This window comes from Mirounga leonina, unplaced genomic scaffold, assembly GCF_011800145.1.
Source record: "Mirounga leonina isolate KUSES-001 unplaced genomic scaffold, KU_Mleo_1.0 Mir_92, whole genome shotgun sequence".
Lineage (NCBI taxonomy): Eukaryota > Metazoa > Chordata > Mammalia > Carnivora > Phocidae > Mirounga > Mirounga leonina.
The window spans coordinates 13202670-13222519 of record NW_023270852.1 but is presented as its reverse complement, the minus strand read 5'-3'; the positions used below and the strand labels follow the sequence as shown (position 1 = coordinate 13222519).

Genomic DNA, 19850 nt, shown 5'->3' with positions numbered 1-19850 from the left:
AGGCCTTTACTAGTATTTAACAGTGAAAAGAGAAAGGACACTGATAAACATTTCTTATATATTTGAAAGACATTTTACTCTTGTTTTTGTTTTTTTTGTTTTTGTGTTTTTTGTTTTTTTAAAAACCTGGTCCTTTCAGGGTCCCTGGCTGGCTCAGTCAGTGGAGCATGCGACTCTCGATCTTGGGGCTGTGAGCTTGAGTCCCACATTGCATATAGAGATTACTTAGAAATAAAATCTGCTTTCCACCATCTCTCTGTGTCGCCATAATGATGCACATGAATGTCCTGGCAGATGCCCTCAAGAGCATTAACAATGCTGAAAAGAGAGACAAACGCCAGGTTCTTATTAGACCATGCTCCAAAGTCATCCTCTGGTTCCTCACGGTGATGATGAAGCATGGTTACATTGGTGAATTTGAAATCACTGATGATCACAGAGCTGGGAAAATTGTTGTGAACCTCATGGGCAGGTTAAACAAGTGTGGAGTGATCAGCCCCAGATTTTGATGTACAACTGAAAGATCTAGAAAAATGGCAGAATAACCTGCTCCCATCCCGCCAGTTTGGTTTCATTGTCCTGACAACCTCAGCTGGCATCATGGACCATGAAGAAGCAAGACAAAAACACAGGAGGGAAAATCCTGGGATTTTTTTTCTGGGGATACATTCATGCAAATAAAATGCCTCAGTGGAGAAAGAAATAAAATCTTAGGGGCACAGCTGGTTAAGCACCAGCTCTTGGTTTTGGCTAACATCATGATCTCAGGGTCGTGAGATTGAGCCCCATGTCGGGCTCCATGCTGGGCATGGAGACTGCTTAAGACTCTCTCTCTCCCTCTGCCCCCCGCCCCGCTCTCACATGTGCATGCAGGCGTGCTCTCACTCACTCTCTCAAAAATAATAAAAATAAAATCTTAAAAAAAAAAAAACTGGTCTTTTCATAACAGGAAAAATACAAGTGAGAATAGATACTTTTTTTTCTATGTGCAGTTGAGTAAGTAAATTATATTTTGAAACAATCAGGTTTTAAGTGTTTCTTCCTGCTTTCAACCATTTTCTTGAAGTAAGCAAGCTAGCCAATGGCTTCTAATTTTCCCTAGCTTAATGCAGATCCTGAAAGAGAAGAAGAAGAGTTTGAAGACAACATGGATGTTTTTGATGACAGCAGTTCCAGCCCATCTGGCACCTTAAGAAATTATCCACTTACCTGCAAAGTTGTTTATTCCTACAAGGTGTGTATTTCTCTAACCTATTGCTCATATTAAATTGTGGCAACCCTGAAGACACACGTGACTATGTCTACCCAGCCTCACATAGTGTGCTTACTATAAAATTGGTGTTCAGTTAACGTTAGAGACAATATAACATAATAGTGAACAGTCTAGGCTCTGACATCAGACTGCCTGGATTGAAATCCTGTCTCTGCCATTTACAAGCTCTCTGACCACACTAGCCCCTTGGTCTCTGTGAGCCTCAGTTTTCTTATCTATATTATGGGGATAATATCAGAGGGATAGTTTAAAGATTAAGTGAGATAACACTTTTATAGCAAAGCACTTAGTACAGTGCCTGGCATCTAGTAAATTTTTAGTAAATTGAAATCTTACCCTTATTATCAGTTGGATGCTTTGGCACAAGACCCTCCATTAGGAGGATGACCCTCCAAACTGATACTAAAAGAAAATTGTTTTACAAAAGTTTTGTTAAACTTTACCTTTCCTAATCTTAACATAACCACCCCTTGTTTCCATGGTAAGCAGGGACCTAGATAAATAGATGCCAGAATTTCAAATCCTGATTTGGTGTAATAGTTTTTCATCTCCCTCACCCCTGCTCTACTTACACATAAATTTTTTACTCATACAAAGTACATTGAATTTCCCTCCGCTCATCTAGTCCATCAACCAGCCCTGTTGGCTCTACCTCCAAAACATATCCTGAATCCATTCACTTTTCACCATCTTGGTCTAGGTAGGCCATTGTTTCAATTACTGTAAAAGAAAAAAAAAAACAACAACAAAAACCCATAATTGGTATCCCTTCTACATACTTACCTCCCTCCCAACAGTCCATTGTTCACTTTGCAGCCAAAATTATCTTTAACAAATAAAGGAGATTATTTTATTCCCTTGCCTAAAAACCTTTTATAAGCTTTCCATCACACATAGGAAAACAAACTCTTCCCTAGAGTTTATAATGTTCAGATTGATCTGGCCCCTTACAGTCTCCCTAGCTTCGTGTCAGACCATTCTCCTAACCAACCCACTCACCACCCATTAGCCACTGTGGCACCATGCTCCTTCCTAACTTGACAACTTTGCACTTGCTGTTCCCTCTACCTAGAACCATCTTTCCCCAGATTTTGGTTGGCTGCATACTGCTCTTCATTGAGGCTTAGCTCAAATAGTGCCTCCTCAGGTCTCCCCTGACAACCTAATAAAAGCCAAATGCTCATTCACTACTCTCTTCCCATTCCCCTTTTCCCTCTTTTATATACTATATAGCACTTACCACCAACCAAACTTAATCTTATTTGTTTTTATATTTCTTTGTCTTGATTCTGCACTAAAGGTCCATAAAAGCAGAAACCCGATCTGTATCCGTGTACCTTGTCTGTGTGTCTCCAGCATGCAGGCCGGTACCTGGCACACGGCAGGTCCTCAGTAAATAATTGTGGGATAAATACATGAATGATATAAGGAAGGCATAAACAAATGAATCCTCCTCTGGCTTCCATGCTGATGGACACCCAATGCTTAAGGGACAACAACAGAAGAAGTGTCTGGAAAGAATCTTCAACAGCCATACATGGGGGACAGTCGCACTCCCACTGTCCCTGGATGGCCACAGCTTGGCAGTATATACTCTTCAACATCAGTGATTCCCAGACTTTTTAGTTTAACATTCTTTCATTATATACTTAAATTATGAATACTTCCTCTTTTCTAAAAGAGGAAGTAAACTCTTTTGATAATGTTTTGAAAATTTCAAAGCATCTTCTGAGATAGTTGGAAAGGTATTACAGAGTATTATAAAACTAGGGTTGGGAATGTTTTCTCATCTCACCTCTCAATATTATATTTACTTTGAAGTTCCAGAATTTAAAATTTAAGGTCCTTAAATGGAGAGGATCCCAAGAGTCTGAGTGATTATAAATAGCTCACATCCCTCCAGCATTCCCTCTATTGGCATATGCCAGGCATGTCCCTATGATAAAGCAGACTATAAAAATCTATTTAACTAGTTTGTCACTGAACATTTATTTAGTGCCTGATAAGTTTCAGGGATGCAAGAATTAATGTGACACAATTCCTGCCCCCCCCGAATGGATAGTCTGGGGGAAGTAAATATTAAACTGAAAAATAGAATATGTATAAAACATTTATAGTAGAGGTTAAAACCACTAATTTTTTCCTGTGATGGGAGAAATTTCATAGATGAGGGGGCACTTAAATTAGGTCATGAGTAAGATCTTACTAAATACAGTGAGAAGGGAAAGAGCCTTCTAGGCAAAAAGAACAGTAGATACAGAGACAGAGGTGGATGAGAGTATGGGGTGTTCGGGAAATGTTACATTCAGTAGGGGGTGAGCATCAGGTGTAGGGATTAGAGCTGCTGGAAATAAAGATGTTTACTGTTAGTAAAGGGCCTTGGAAACCAGACTGAAGTATGGTTTGTATCCTGGCTGGTGAGAACCTTTGGATGTCCTAAAATCAGATGGGGTTTTTAAGAAGGAAACAACCCCGGTCATGGTATAGACACCGTACAGGTTAGATTAAAGAGAAATGGACTATAAGCCTATAGTCCAGACCTGGAAAGGAGGCCTGGATTAATCTGGTGAGAACAAAGAAAAGTTATATTTAAGGATTAGATTCAAAAGCCTTAAAAATGCTCATAACCTTTGTCCCTACTAGCATATATCTTAAGGAAATGATCCACAACTTAGAAAAAGGTTTTGATACAAAATGTTCTTTCATCATAGTGCTATTTTATGATAGCTTGAAGTTGGCTATCCGATAAGAGAATAGCTAAATAAATTAACCATTCATATAATAATGTATATAAAATATTATCAAGATAATTGAAAATTACGTTAATGAGTCTTTTTATGTAAGAAGCAATGATAGGTCAGAAGAGTAAGATGCCAAATTACATGTACCTTAAGATTTCGATTAGGGCGCCTGGGTGGCTCAGATGGTTAAGCATTTGCTTTCGGCTCAGGTCATGATCCCAGGGTCCTGGGATCGAGTCCCGCATCGGGTTCTCTGCTCCTTGGGAGCCTGCATCTCCCTCTGCCTCTCTCTCTCTCTGTCTCTCATGAATAAATAAATAAAAATCTTTAAAAAAAAAAAAAAAGATTTCGATTATACATATTTCCAGCTTTTCTACAGTGAACATGTATTATTTTAATCAGGAAAAAAGCACATTGTTTTCAAAGGAAATGGGAAATAGAGAGAGAGAGTGGTGGGGATGCACCACTTGGCTGCTTCTAGGGTTTGATTGTCCCTGGGAGTTAGGACTTCAGGGGGCAGTGTAAGAGCATGTGTTTATTTAGTAAGCCCTTCCTAACCACTTTCTCTCTTTAGTTGGGATACATGAGAAGAATTACATTCCCTGCAGTAAGTAAGTCATTCTGCTGGGAACCCTACAAGGGCAAACAACTAAGCAGAGTGCCATGGTATTTCGTGGTAGTTAGAGAGATGCACAAGCCTTACAACAAAAGGAGGAAGAAGCCACCAGCTCATGGTGGGTGGTCTGGAAAAACATAATAGCTGGGTCTCAAATCATGAGTAATAGTAATAGCTACATATGTGAAGTATTATGTGCCTGGCACCATATTTATGTTATTCTAATCTCTTCAATAACCCAATATGGGAGATATTATCAACCAACCCATTAATTCAACAAATATTAATTGAGCACCTCCTGTGTAACATCCTGTGCTCTTTTCTAGGCTTTGGAATATGGCATTGATGAATACAGACAAAAATCTCTGCCTTCATGGAGCTTACATTCTAATAGGAATAAAAAAGAAAACTGAGGCTCAGAGAGGACTTACGGTCACTTGCCCTTAGAAACAGACTGAAGCTGGACTTGAACCCAGTCATCTAAGTCTATTCATCAGATGGGAAAGAGGGAGCAGGGCCTGCTGGAAAGAAGGAACAGCCTGGTAAAAGCATAGAGGCAAGGAATAACATGGTGTGTTCCAGAGACTAGGGAATAGTGTGTGGGGCCAAAGCATTGAGAGACCACAGTAACCAAACTCTGTAGAGTCTTGAGATCCATGCAGAGGACTTGACCTTGTCAAGTGGAAGAATTGGTCACTGTTTGGGGATGGTATGATCAACCCAGTATCTGCTGATACTACATAGTAGCACTGAACAACTTGCATGGACCTCTATGACTTTTTTACAAGGGCAACAGTATATTTAAAGGTGTTCTTATCCTTCCTGCTTTGTTCTCACACATTGAAGTCCATTGTGTTGATACTTTTTAAGTCTTCCCATGGAATTAGGGAAAATGTCTTTGTTATAGTGTTGCCTTTTGCTGGTATAGTCAAAGCATAGAGAGGTTTCAGATTAGCCAAGAAATTTCACTGGAAAAGCTCTCATGAATAAATGACGTTTTTCCCCTCAATTTTGAAATCAGGTAGTTTACTTAAAATTCTGGTCCTGGAGTATTTCTGTAACTGGTCAGCCATTCTCAGTACTATTTGAACATCTCAAGCAGTTGTGGCAACATCCAGAATCTGGGTTTGATGAAATATTACAATGCATGTGAAATGGGAAGTGAGTCTTAATAAAGTGACCCATTTTCTTGCCTTATTTTTGCTTGTGTAACTTGGAGATATTTTACACTTTGAGATTGTGAGATTTGAAAAACTATATGGTCTTATAGTTACATAGTTGGGACTAATCTTGGGACTTGGGGAACGCTCTTAAGACTGTTCACCAGAGAGCCAGAAGATGCCAGCAGGCCTCTCCCTGCTACATGTGACAGCAAGTCTCTTTAGGAAACACAGCCACACAGTTTCTCCCCCCAAGAGTTTGCTCAGATTCTGCAGTCTCAGGAGCAGTATCTGGTGGCCGGTGCTGGTGGATTCCTGCTGTCAGAGATAATAAAAGCATCACAGCAGCTTGCACAATAGCACCTAGGCAGATCAGCCCAGTCTTCACAGTTAAGTTAGAGCGTAATAAATCCAAATTGCGACCCATCTCAGTCATTTCCTTCCCAGCTTTCTTCTGGCCATTGTTTTTCATACAGTGACTCCAGATCAGTTCCAGGCACCGCTCACGCTGTCATCCAGTCCATGCACATAGCTGTTTGCATTCTCACGGTGCGCACCTCCATTTGCCCTCTGCGCAATTCCAGTTCAGTGCTTGCTCTGCCTGTGCTTCCCAAATCACCATGGTTCTCGGCTTGCTCATCCCCCACTGACGCCCCCATCCTCCCCAAAATGGCAGGAGTGTCATTTTGAAGAAATGGAGGCATCAAGAAGTTGAGTAACCTAACCAATAGATCCATAAGCTGGAGCTGGAGCCCAGGCCCCTGCTTCCAGCAGAGTGCTGTACAGTTCACTGCACCTGATGGCCTCCTGAGGATTCCGTTTCTCCAGTTTTTGTTGCAGCTTTATTTTGTTTAGTTTTTTAAAGCAAAACTCCACCTCATTACGATAGTTTTACAACCCTTAAATTTTTATGTTCAGTATGTTCTTCAAAATCATTTCAATATTTTGATCCCCAGTTTTCGTTATGATCAGCATACATCTGCTCTTTATCTAACCTTTTTAATTTTGTCCATGACCATCCTACATTGCAGGCTTCTCAACCAGATGAGTTGACCATTGAGGAACATGAGGTGTTAGAAGTGATTGAAGATGGAGATATGGAAGACTGGGTAAAGGTATATTCCTTTGCTCATATCGCCCCTTCTTGTGACATTTTTAGGAGTTGGTTTTGGTTTTGGTTTTGCCCTGTCCAGATGGTGTGTGCAAACCTATTTTGTCACATGTCTTTTACTCAGGCTCGAAATAAAGTTGGCCAAGTGGGTTATGTGCCAGAAAAGTACCTACAGTTTCCCACCTCGAACAGTCTACTGAGCATGCTGCAGTCCTTGGCTGCTTTGGACAGTCGGTCCCACACATCCAGCAATTCCACGGAGGCCGAGCTCGTTTCAGGCAGCCTCAACGGAGATGCCAGTGGTAAAGACTGAAACAAGGCACTCTTTATTTGGTCACATTTGGCCTAAGCAGTATTGCCCTGGAGTCAGCCTTCAGTGGGTTAAAAAGCAAAACTTTATTCCTGTTATATGTTTTCTGTTATTTGGTCACATTTATCCTGTACAATAGAACCCTGAAGTAGATCTTCAGTAAGTAAAAAAATTACAGCTGTACTCTTACCCTGTATGATGGTCTTTTAGTTGTCACATGAGCGTAGGGGTGGTTGCGAAAGTAACCTGGCTGTCCATGTCCTTATGCATTTTTCTCCCTTTTGCTACCTAGTCTGTTTCGTGAAAGCACTTTATGACTATGAGGGCCAGACAGATGATGAATTATCCTTTCCTGAGGGAGCAATCATCCGAATCTTGAACAAAGAAAACCAGGATGACGATGGCTTCTGGGAAGGGGAATTCAGTGGGCGGATTGGAGTTTTCCCATCGGTGCTAGTGGAAGAACTTTCAGCCTCAGAGAACGGTGATACTCCGCGGGTGAGAGAGATTCAGGTACGTGAGAGGGGAGAGAGCTGAATTAAAAGGTGTTTAAAGGTGTTTAAAGAAAATAACCCCCGAGGGGTGGTTGACCCATGCAAACGTGGGCTACAGTCTCAGCCCCGCCTTCCCACTCCAGTCCTCTGTTGCCAGGTTTCTGCAAAACTGAGTTTGGAAAAGCAGAGACTCACCAACCCGGCTCCTGGGTAATGGCTGTATTACACCTCCATTTGCCTGCTTTTTGTGCTCTGAATCAGTTAACCGAAAGGATAAATTGTATATGACCTACAAAAGAATGGTTTGGTAGGGAGAAAGAAAGAAACCAGAGGGGGAATGTATTGTCTCCGTGCTTAGTTTAGGTAGTGAAAATACTGCTCTTTCTCTCCATCACGGGCAGAGCCTGCCTGCCAGTCCTTTTCAGAGAACTAATGAGCCTACCAGAGCCCCAATTTACTGATGTGTCTCTAGGCTCAGCTCATCCTAGCAAAACTTGGCTTTACAGGAAACCCCTAAATCAGGTCTGCCACAGCAGGCCTGGCAGATCCAGCACCAGAAGGAACATGTCTCCCCACCTTGTTTGTGTGACATTGTGACCACCTAGTCTGACATTTACAAAACCTGGGGAAGTCAGAAACAGCCAATTATTTTATCTTAACAAAAAAATAGAACAGAACTTGTCCTGGTTTTTTTTGTTCTTCACCAGATTTATTGAATTGACCGATCTGGTACGTTTTCAGTAGAATTCTAGAGAATGGTTTGACTTGATGACTGTTTATGATAAACTATAATCAGTAGTGTAATGAGATCTCTGAGAGGAAAAAGTTAAATGCATCACAAAATAGGGTTTGGGATTGTTATTCTAAGCTCATGTGCTTCTAATGAGGCTGACAAAAATTGTAAATAGTCCTATCTGAGCTGCAGAGAAAAGTAATATGTCTGAATTAGCGAAGCCAGATCGCCTCTCCTTCCTGCGGTGAGCACTTTGTAGCCTCTCTTTCCTTTGTGGCAGATCCCTCCTTCTCCCAAGCCACCGGGCTCCCTGCCTCCACTGCCGTTGTATGACCAGCCTCCCAGCAGCCCTTACCCCAGCCCAGAGAAGAGGAGCTCCCAGTACTTCCCACGCTCTCCTTCAGCAAATGGTAAGCGTTCTCCTGGCATGGAGCTAACTTCATTTTCGTTCAGAAATCCACATGTTCACCTGAAGAGCACACGGATCTGCATTAGCATTGTTATTGCTCAACAACACAAATAAAATGAGCTGCTTGGTTCCCTCCCCTAGAAAACAGCTTCCTTGCCGAGTCACCGGGATTCTCACGGGCACCACGGCATACTCCTGAGACCTCATATGGCAAACTGCGACCCGTAAGTCTCTTATCTGGCAGGGTTACAGAATGCACGGTTCTTCCAAAATGAAAGTTAAAAATTAATGTCTCCCCATGGCCCCTATGTTACGCTGATTCCCCCATGCAAGGGTCAGGTGGGTTGGGGACCATAAAAAGAGCTCTTAAAAATGAAGGCTATAGGGGCGCCTGGGTGGCTCAGTCGGTTAAGCTTCCAACTCTTCATGTCAGCTCAGGTCATGATCTCCTGGGTCGTGGGATTGAGCCCCGTGTCCTTGGACTTGCCGCTCAGTGGGGAGTCAGTCGGCTTGAGAATTCTCTCTCTGCCCCTCCCCGCACTTGTGCATGCATGTGTTCTCTCTCTCTCTCTCTCTCTCTGTCAAATCTTTTTAAAAAAATGAAGGCTATAAAAAGCAACACATCTTGGAAGGTCTGGTCTACACGGGCAGTTTTCTCACCGAGCCATGGTGAGATAGCTGTGAAAGTGTATTTAAATTATAGCAAGCTCTGTGAGCATTCACGTGGTCTAATTGTGAAACAGAAGCACTTTTTTTTCCAGCGAACATTTATTGAGAACCTATTTTCCGGGCTTATATTTGGCCTCTTTTGAGGAACAGAGATGAAATGAGATCTACTTCATGCCTCTTTGAGGTTTAAGAGCTTCTATTCTCAAGGAGAATCTACTGTTAGAAATAATCACCTCTACTCACCCCTCACTCCATGCCTTCAACTCCTTCCCCCCACCTCACTGTGAAACAGCTCCAGGGTCATAACTTTCCCACACTCATCCAGTGCATTTATTTTCCTTGAACTGCTTATCAGCATTTGACACCAGTCCTTGAACCACTCACTTCCTTTGGCTTCGTTCATTCAGACATGGATTGAGTGCGTTGTTAAAGACTTTGGTTCTTTATCCTAAGTGTAATAGGAAGCCATTGCAAAGTTGTAAGCAGGACAGTGATGTGACTGGTTTTGCATTTTTGAAACATTGCAATGGCAGCTAAGTGACAGTGAATGGAAGGTGGCAGAATGGACATGGGGAGCCATCTGGAGGCTGGAGCAGTGGTCCAAGCAAGAGGGGACGGCAGCATAGACTGCTGGGTGTGAGTGGGAATGGGGAGAAGTGGGCCAGTTTGTTCCAAAACCCTTTCCTGGTTTGCTTTCTACTCTGGCCCTTTCTTTTTCATTGACCTGTACGGGCTTCTCTGCTTCAGCCCATCTCTGCTGATGCTTCTCAGGGTTCTGTCCATGGGCTGCTTCTCCTGAAGTCATTAAACTCACTCTCCCTGTGCAACCTTATCTCCTCCCACAGCTTTGATAACCATTTATTTACTGACAACTTCCAGACTTCTGCCAACCCAGTCTCTTCCCTGAGCTTCAGCCTTGTGGACATCTCAGTGTACACAAACCAGAGCCCCAAACTCAGCAACAGTGAGTTAATTATCCTCCCTGCCTGACATGCTCCTTCTCCCGTACTGCCCGCCTTGGTGAGTGGAACCTCCATTCTACCACTGCTCTGGCATCACTCTTGGTAGCTCCCTGGCCCTGCCTCCCACAGACAGTCATCACCAAATCCTGCCACATTTACCTTGGAGACAGCTGTCAAATCTCTCTTTTCCTCTACCCACCCCCCACCTGTGCCTAGGTCAGGCTAACAACTCTCACTTGACCACAAAAGCTTCCTAAATTGTCGTCTTACTTGTACTCTAGCCCGCCCCCGCTCTTTTTCCAAACTATTATCCGACTCATCCTTTCACACCTTTGCTACCGCTATTTAAAATCCACCAAAGAGGGGCGCCTGGGTGGCTCAGTTGGTTAAGCGACTGCCTTCGGCTCAGGTCATGATCCTGGAGTCCCTGGATCGAGTCCCGCATCGGGCTCCCTGCTCGGCAGGGAGTCTGCTTCTCCCTCTCCCACTCCCCCTGCTTGTGCTCCCTCTCTCGCTGTGTCTTTCTCTGTCAAATAAATAAATAAAATCTTAAAAAAAAAAAAAAAATCCACCAAAGACTCCTCTTTGCCCACAGAGTAAGGCTCAGATTTCTTAACATGGCTTTATGAGGCCCTTCATGACTTCACCCCAGGCCACCTCTCTAGTCTTCTCTCTCGCAGCTCTCCTTCCAGGACAGGCTGAAAGGTTTTCAGTTTGCAAGCACTGCTCTCTCTGGCTTCCACCTCCAGGCCTTTCCTTTGGACGAGGCTTTTAGGGCTACAGCCGAGCTTTCAGCTGAGGAAAGAACCTGATTTGTAGGGTCCACATTTCATCAGAACAGTAACTCCCTGGTGTGGGAAATAGTGAAAATTACTTTGGAAGCACGTACTTTCATGTTCAGAGCATTTGAGACCCCTGGGGTGCCTGTGACTGTGGGTAAATGACCTGTTGGGCTTTGGAGGCTTCAGGAAGCACTGAATCAGGAAGCCGACTGACAGTCCATGTATTTGTTTCCTGCTCAGGTCCGGGCAGCTCCCCCTCCACCTACACAGAACCACCGAAGGCCAGCAGAGAAGATTGAGGATGTAGAAATCACACTGGTGTGATGATGGGTTTACCCATCCATTACTGCTACAATCAAGGCCAGGCTTGGCGTTTGGCCATTCTTGTTCTTTAGGCACCTTTGCATGATGATGACTCTTGAACAGAGTGAAAACAAGGAGGATTATGTGACTGGGTGGCCTGGTGGACTCCTCCCACGTTTTGAATATTTTGTGCCTTTTTTTGTTGTCATTTTCTAGGTCATCTCTCCTACCATAGCACAAATCCTAGTGGGCCCTAGAAACAGAGGGGGACAGCCCTCATGCCTGTCAGTGGCCCATTTTTATATGAGACTCAAGACCAGGCCTCATTCAGGGCACAGTCACAGAGAAACTGATCATGTGCACTCGTACAGTATATTACTGTGGCCACAAGGATGTGGCAAAGATCCTCATCTTTCTTCAAGTGGCTTTTGCTCGTCTGATTGAGTTTAATCAGATCATGTCGGCTGCATAAGGAACTAGAAGGAGGGATTTCAGGAGGGGCTGGCTCCTCCCCACAGTTAGTCCCCAGACTGAGAAAGTGAAACCTTACTGGGAAGAAGTGGACCGCCCTGAGTTTATGCCAGTTGCTTTAATGCACATCTCTTCCACAGCTAACAGATTGAAAACAGTAACAGTGTCCTTTGTATTAATATTTACGCCATTCATTTAGTGTTAGTGGAGCTAATATGGAGGGGCTGAACCGATAGCCAAATCTTGTCCATCACGTAGACTAATAGAAAGGAGGCTGAGGCTGAAGCAGAAATGGAGCTTCCAGATCTGAAATGAGCCAATTTAATGTTCTTTTTGTATTTGGGTATTTTTCATCTTAATTTTTGCAGCATATATTCTTCTGACCAACATCTTTAGAATCTGAATGTCTAGATAAATTGGGGACACACACTTGCCTTGTTGAGCTTCTCTCCTGGGGAGGCCCCTCATGTTGTTTTATTCCCAAGCCGGTGCACGAGCCCAGTCAGCCAGCCTGTGGCTGCCCGAGACGGGTGGCCACCCCCCACAGGGTCCCCCTGGCCTGACATTGCCTTGGGAGGAAGAACCTGTGGCTCATGGAGGAAACCAGCTTCCTGTGAAAAAGGACTAAAGGACTGCACACCGTGCACAAGTGCAAACGGACAAGGAAAAAACAAGTTCTCCATGTCACAAGGAGAGCCAAGAGTAGTGTTCTCCACAGGCTAGCGAGCTCACGGTGGCAGGTGGCCCAGAGTAGGTCTCTGTTGGCGGGCCACCTCCTGTGGAAGAACGGGAGTGCCGAACCCAGGGACAAGGGCTTTTTTTTTTTTTTTTTTTTTGCCAGTTGCGGGTTTTTTTTTTAGAAATCAGATTTGCAGAATTCAATCTAAAAGTTGTATTATGCTTTGAAAACTCCATCCCTCCTAAGAATCTTTAAAAACTTGAAATGCTCGCCAAATGTCCCCATGGGATTTTTGACCAAATGTCAGGTTACAACTGAAGAAATCTTCAGTTAGTCGTTTGATCACTTCAGTGACAGTACCCAGTGACAAGTCTTCTCTGTGATTTGGGGTTTTTGTTTTGTTTTTTTGCATTTCTTAACCTGTTGATCTATTTGAGGTCTTTTTGTGTTTATCAAACTTATTCTTAAGTTTAAAAAAAATTAAAAGGGTGGCTTTTTTAAGAATTTAAAGTTCTCTGACAATTTAAAAATCTTCAAAGCACTTTAAACAATCTTCCAAGTGCTTGAATCAGGCCGTTCTCGCTACCCAGTCTTGTCTTCTCTCTTTAGCTAGCCAAATTGTCCTTGAATCTGGATTTTCCACATTCTCAGAGGTTATTTGAAATCTTTTGTTATATTTTAAAATATTTTTTGGAAGAGCTGCTAATTTTATTTTAAAAAAAAAACAAAAGTTGTAAAAATATGCCTCCTTTTTAAAAAGAACCCCTCCCTCCAGGACATGTAATCCAGCATCACAGTGCACAGGGCCAGGCTCGGAGGGAGTGCCTCTGTGCAGATGTGCTTTCTTTACAGTGGCTGTAAAAAGTTTGTATTTATTATGTATAAAATGTTGAATAATAAAAAAAAATGGAATTAAGTTTTCTAAGTTTCCATATAAAAAGATTTGGGTAAATAGACCTTTCCAAATAGACAATGCTTTTTATAAAGACATTCCTAAGCCTTCCTTTTTTAAACCATAAAACAGATACAGAGAGGGGGTAAATAAAGTCCCAGTTAAAGGCTGATTCCTTCTGGCTACCAGCCAGCCACATTGAGGACCAGGGCTCAGTCTGTTTGGGGAGGGGCCCCACGGCTCTCTCCTTCCCAGAGCTGGGACGTGCAATATGTATTCTTCCAGACATTTTCTGTGCATAAAACTTACACACAGACACATTGTCTTTTTATATACATGGGATTATATATTTAGGTTTCCCTCATTCTTTTTGAAGGCTGTCTTACATTCCATGGTTTGGATATATCATAATTTAAGCCTGCTGTAGTGATGGATGTTTAGGTTGTCTCCATCCATTTGCTGTTAGAAATTTGAAAACAACATCTTTGTACATTATTCTTTATAAATTTGTTCCAGTAAAAATATTGGGTGAATTCCTGAATGTGTAATTTGAGAGTCAGAAAGCTATATGAGCATTTAGCTTCATTAGATTTTGTCAAATTGGCCCCCAAAATGATTGTATCTGTTGACACTCCCACCAGCAGCATGAGAGGCAACAGCATGGACTTTGGAGGCAGAAGGTCAGAGTTGAATCCCGGCTCCCACTTGACAGCCGTGGGAACCGAGCCTCCACAGGATACCACTGTGGATCCAAGAAGGATGCGCGAGGCTGGGGCGCCAGGTGGTCACCACCAGCGTTCCTCACCATCGCCTCCCCCACCGCCTGTGACCCTCCCTTCACAGCTGGGGTCCTTGCTGTCTTCCAGCTTCATAGTCACACAAGGCTGTCAGCGGAAGGAGGGCCTCACAGAAATACGGGCAGGGGCACGTTGAATACCATGTTTGAATCAGCTGTTGGCATCAGGCTGGCTGCGACCAGCGGACGGTTAAACTGCCCCGCCGCAGCGTCGCAGCTGAATTCTGGCCTCCTTCTTCAAAGGAACTAACTGTAGAACAATGAAGCCATAGATTCACAGCACATCACCTGGATCCCTTTTGTCTCTGACCTTTGACCCCCACCCCCACCTTCAAGCCCGACAGAGAGGCAAGTAGGAGGATATCATCTGGCTTTAGCCCTGCCACCACTTGATGGGGACGACCCTTCCCTCTGGGCTGCTGCATCCCCAGCTTTGAAAGGAGTGGGATGAGATGATTTCCAAGGGCTTATCCAACTCTTATGTTCTAGATAAGCTCAGTTCCTAGACACGGTGAAAACACCACACAGAGAGGTCACAGTATTTGAGAACAGACTAACACACAGATTTCTCGGGATGGCCAGAAATTGAAAATTGAAGCCATTGGACACTCCCGCCTCTGCCACCCCCCCACCCCCACCCCGGGAGAAAGCAAACCCTCCTCTGGATTGTGATCCCATCCCGGGCTGTTCTGTTCACTCATTGCCCAAGTCCAGCCACAGCTTTAGGTCATGGAGCCAGTTACCGCCTGAGTGGCTGTACGACAAAATCTAGCTGCTCTGAATCTTTGCATTTATTTTGTTCATTACAAAGAGGTTTTTCATGACAAAAACACAACCAAGTTACAGAAATTTTAGAAGAGAGAACTGTAATTTGTCCTGAAATCCTACAACTCGACGCAACCAGTATGTTTCCTCCTAGACTGTTTGTTCTGTCACTGTTGATCTGCCAAGAACTCTGTGAATGCCAAAGAGCGTCTTGTTCCTGGACCATTTTCCCCTGGTCCCACCGGCCAGAAAAACAAATGGCGTACTTCTGCCCTGTTTCTGAGAGCTCTGGTCTGGGAATATTTTCCCGGCATGTTCTCCTAAAACAACAGAAATGAACCCACAAACAGGGTTCACACCCCTTCCACATTGTGTGCTAAGCGCCTAAGCGGCCTTCTCGTTCTCGCCACCCCTTGCTCCTGTGAGGGGTAGGGGAGGAGCCTGGTCAGAAGCCCTGTATTCACGCCCCTGGCCACCTTGATGAGCTGTGGCCTGCTCACCCCTTCGCCTTTCTGGGCCTTGCTTTCCTCATCTGTGAAGTGGGAATGAGAAGGCAATACAAACGTCCTAAAATCCAAGAGGATCAACTGAGATAATGTGCAGAAGGATGAAAATATTTTTGACCAGTAGATACATGTTCAGAGAAAGAATACAGCCTGTACCCAGGACATGGTATGCTGACTCTGCACAGATGGGTCCTCACCTGGTGCCACCAGGATTCTTCCAGAGGACTTCCTAGTGGTCAGGACCACCTCTATTCAATTGCTGTTGAATACTGAATTCAAACTACCCCAGGTCTTATTCTGGGCACTGGAGACATAAATGACTCAGATCTCATCCCTGTCACCAAGGGGCTCACACCTGGTGGGGGAGACTCAGGAACAGCAGGCTCCAGCTAAGGTGCGTCTTCCAGGGAAATGACCAGGGGGCAGCAGGAGTTCAGAACAACGGCTTCTGTCATTTCTCCCTGGCAAGTCTCAGGCTCACTAGGGCCTCACTGGGCAGGGCACACAGAGGAGGCCGTGCCCGTGCCCGCAGAACAGCCCCAGCGAAGAGCTGTGTCACCTTTGGTGCGGCCCAGAGCTGTGGGCCTGGAAGTCTCAGAGGTGAGGAAACCTCCTCCGCCCCCTAAGACCACTGGGAGCAGGACCTAGAACTGGGTGTCCCAGACCAGGCCAGCCCCTCTCTGCAGAACCTGAGGGCAGTTTTCAGAAAAGTGGGAGGCCTGGGTTCTTACCCCAGCTCTGCCTTGCGACCCTGCACAAGACCCTGGCCCCTCTCTGGGCCTCAGCCAGTGTACATAGCAAGGGAAAGGCCATTCCAGTTTTGACGTTAGAGACCCCAACTCAGGCACGGTCTGAGTACCTGAGAACTGAAAACCTGGAAGGTATGCAGACCTGAAAGGCAGAGGATACTGAAGGCCTAGAGAGGTTTTTAGCCCTGGGGCCCTATCCTCACCCTCTCTACCACCAGGGAACTTTTTCAAAGACTAGATGGAGGGGCAGCCTTCCCAGCTGGCTCCCCTCTGAGCTCTTCCCCTGCTGAGTCTTTGCCAGCCAGCCCCTCTTCCCCCACACCCACCCCTTCCCCAAATGCCTTGGCCTGTCACTGGCCCTTCCAGCCGTGCTCCTCCAGGAAGCGTTCCTTCCCAGTAAGCTGAGGTGCGAATGCGCTCCCTGAGGCGAAGCAGCTGCACGCCAAGGGTGGGCTGTCAGATTGGCCCCGCGAAGGAGGGAGGGTTTATGGGGAGCAGGGGGGTTATTGTCCCTGGAGTCGAGTCTATCATTTCTGAACGCCTTTTCTAGATTATCTAAGCAGCCTTCGCTGCAGTCCTGGGAAGTACCTACCCCAAGTGGGGCAGCCGGTAACAGCCTCCCAGGATTCAAGTTCACCTCATTCCTGTGGCCCTGCGTGTCCCACACTTCAAGGGACACTGACCCTCCATAATCAGGCCTCGGCGGCCAGAGCCCAGAATGGATAAAAGAAAGGATGCAGGGAGGGATTTAGGTTGGACACAAAGCTAGAATCCCCCAGCAATGGTGGAGGCAGGGCACATACCACTTGGGGACAGAGGGCAGGGGGATGCCCTGCAGCCCTGCATAATTGGGAGCCCAGATCCTCAAAATGTTATTTTGTTGTTTAAAAAAAAAACAAACCCACAGTCACAAGCCAGTTCTGTGATCTCACAACACTTAATCTGCTGATTTTATCACCTGTGAAAGAGAGAAACTCCCTCACACGGAGGTTGAGAGGAACAAATAAAATACTGCATGGCAAGTGCAGAGCAGGGGCGCCTGGGTGGCTCAGTCGGTTAAGCGTCTGCCTTTGGCTCAGGTCATGATCCTGGGGTCCTGGGATCGAGCCCCGCATCGGGCTCCAGTCCCGCATCAGGCTCCCTGCTCAGCAGGGACTCTGCTTCTTCCTCTGACCCTCTTCCCTCTTGTGCTCTCTCAAATAAATAAAATCTTTTTAAAAAAAAAAGGAAAGAAAAGTGCAGAGCACTGTGTCTGACACATAAGCACTGGGTAGTGGTGGCTACTGGAAGCACTGGTCTTTCCTGCCGGGAATCCCAGGAGACTGGAGAATGGCTCAGCAGACACTAAGCCGCTGGTGACTCCTGGTGGCCACTGGGTGCCAGGACGAGAGGGCTGGGCCTCCGGGGATCAGGCTGGAAAATTCTGGACCTCTAGCATGTTCAGCTGTTAGACTTGCTGAGTCGGCCATTTAACAGACATTTCCCGAGGCTCTCTCTGGGCCAGGCCTAATCGCAGGAATTACTTTATTCCCATCCTGGCCTCTTCCAAGAGCTCCCTGACTGAAAATGGAGGGAAGGAGACACAAAGAGGAACACAAGGAGAGAGGAGGCCCCTGGCCAGCCTGGTAAGTGAGGAAAGGCTCTCAGGGAGAAGATCACGAAGGACAAATTTGAATTGGGGGCTGGGAGGGAAGGACATTTGGGGCAGAGAGAAAATCAATGTGCGAAACACATTCAGAGTAGCAAGGAAATGAAAATGCAGCTGAGGTCAGTGGGCTCATTCCTGAGGGCTTTGGATTTAATGCCAAAAAGCTTCTTTGCGGGCAGCCTGGGAACTTCAAAGGGTCGTATCTGTGACCACGATACCTTAGAAAGTCACTCTGGCCACGGCAAGAGGGGTCCAGGTGGAGACAGAGCAAGACTAGAAGGGGGCCTGCGTGGCAGCTAGGTTCAAGTCAGACACAGTGGCTCCACCCCTGGTGCCTGAGGATGTGGGGCGTGAGGGGGAGACGCTTGTGTCGGGGAGCTGCTGTCCAGGAGGCAGCTAGGTATGTCACCTGGAGCTCGGGGCGGCTGGGCCAAGAGCAGTGAGTGAGCTGAGAGCCAGCAGAGTGTAGACTAGGTATTTCATCGCCACGCGCTCTTTGGCATGTGCCGGGAGCTTCACAGACACTAACACACTGAGTCTATATGGTAAATTCTGAGGTGAGGACGGTTTTTGTTTTTTTTTTTTTTGAGAGAGGGAGAGGGAGAAGGCATGAATGGGAAGTGGGGGAGGGGCAGAGAGAGAGGGAGAATGAATCTCAAGCAGACTCTGCCGAGCGTGGAGCCCAACACGGGGCTCCATCTTGAACCCCAAGATCACGACCCCAGCGGAAACCAAGAGTCGGACGCCTAATGGACTGTGCCACCCAGGCGCCCTCTGAGGTGAGTACTATTATTTTCCCCTTTCGCAGAGGAGGAAACTAAGGCACAAAGCCGTTAAGGAACCTGTTTAAAATCACCCAACTACTAAAGAGCGGGCTGCGACTCCAACGCAGACAGCCCGGCTGCAAAGTTCAGGCGCTCAGCAACCTGCTGCTCATCCTGGGAACGGCTTCCTAACCCTGGGAATGGCAACAACCCCCAAGGGAGACTTTGGAAGGTGATAAGGAAGGAAACTGAGAATTCCAAAGCGAAGCCTTTGAATCTCCGATGAGCAGCATGCCACAGTAAGGTCCCCTCAGGGACAGAAGTCCCTTCTGCTGTCTTGTGACTGGCAATGGCTGTCCTGCTGGCGACTCCTCCATGCACGAGGTTGACAGAACAAGTGGGGTGCCCAGGCTCTGCCCTGCTGGGTCTGCCTTGTACTCCAGAGGCTCGTGGTGCCCCTGTAAGTGAAGCCCCAGCCCAGGCCCAGCCCGCGGCCGCCCCCCCAACACGAAGACCTACCCAGGCCGTTCCCCATACGTTCCGGGCTCCCCCTCTGGAGCAAGAACGTGCCCCCATCTAAAGGCAGGCCTGGTGTACTAAGTACTTGACATCACTCTCTGGTGTGTTAGGACCCTTTCCACCAGAGACCCTCTTGGAACTCCCATGGCCCCTCCACAGCCTCAGTCTACCCTGGGCGCCTGAAGTAGGAGGGTCCAAGGTGTTGGCTTGGCCTCTGGACCAGCGTGGACCAAGGGTGAGATTCCCACGGCTCCAAGAGCCACTGCCCTTGGCTGCCTGTGAGCCTTTCTTCATGCTGTCTCCTCGGATGGGAACAGCACCGAGGCCAGCCTGGCCCGGCCCCAGCTCTGTGCAGGAGGAGGAAAGGGGCCAAGCCCAGGCGTCCTCGAGCCACCAGCCCAAAGGCCTCTGCCACCCGAACGCTGCAGAGAGGCAAGCAGATACCAGTTTAGATACAATTTTTTTTCACTTACGTCGAAGAAAGTGAGAAGTCAGAGA

At 46.2% G+C, this 19850-nt stretch overlaps 1 protein-coding gene and 1 pseudogene across 3 annotated transcripts in view; both read left to right on the top strand.

The window, feature by feature from the left end:
- FCHSD2 (FCH and double SH3 domains 2) overlaps positions 1-14138 on the top strand; it is a 304207-nt gene extending 290069 nt beyond the window's left edge. For 2 of the 3 annotated variants that reach the window (XM_034995345.1, XM_034995343.1), the window contains 4 exons: positions 1103-1234; positions 6822-6905; positions 7026-7203; positions 7504-8838. In XM_034995345.1, the coding sequence (XP_034851236.1) occupies positions 1103-1234; positions 6822-6905; positions 7026-7203; positions 7504-7748 (639 nt within the window). In that variant the 3' untranslated portion in view covers positions 7749-8838. Of the gene's footprint in view, positions 1-1102; positions 1235-6821; positions 6906-7025; positions 7204-7503; positions 8849-8988; positions 9072-11500 lie in introns of those variants that run through there. The other variant, XM_034995346.1, reaches the window with a different exon arrangement.
- On the top strand, positions 165-745 carry LOC118004157 (annotated as a pseudogene).
- Positions 14139-19850: the final 5712 nt, after the last annotated feature.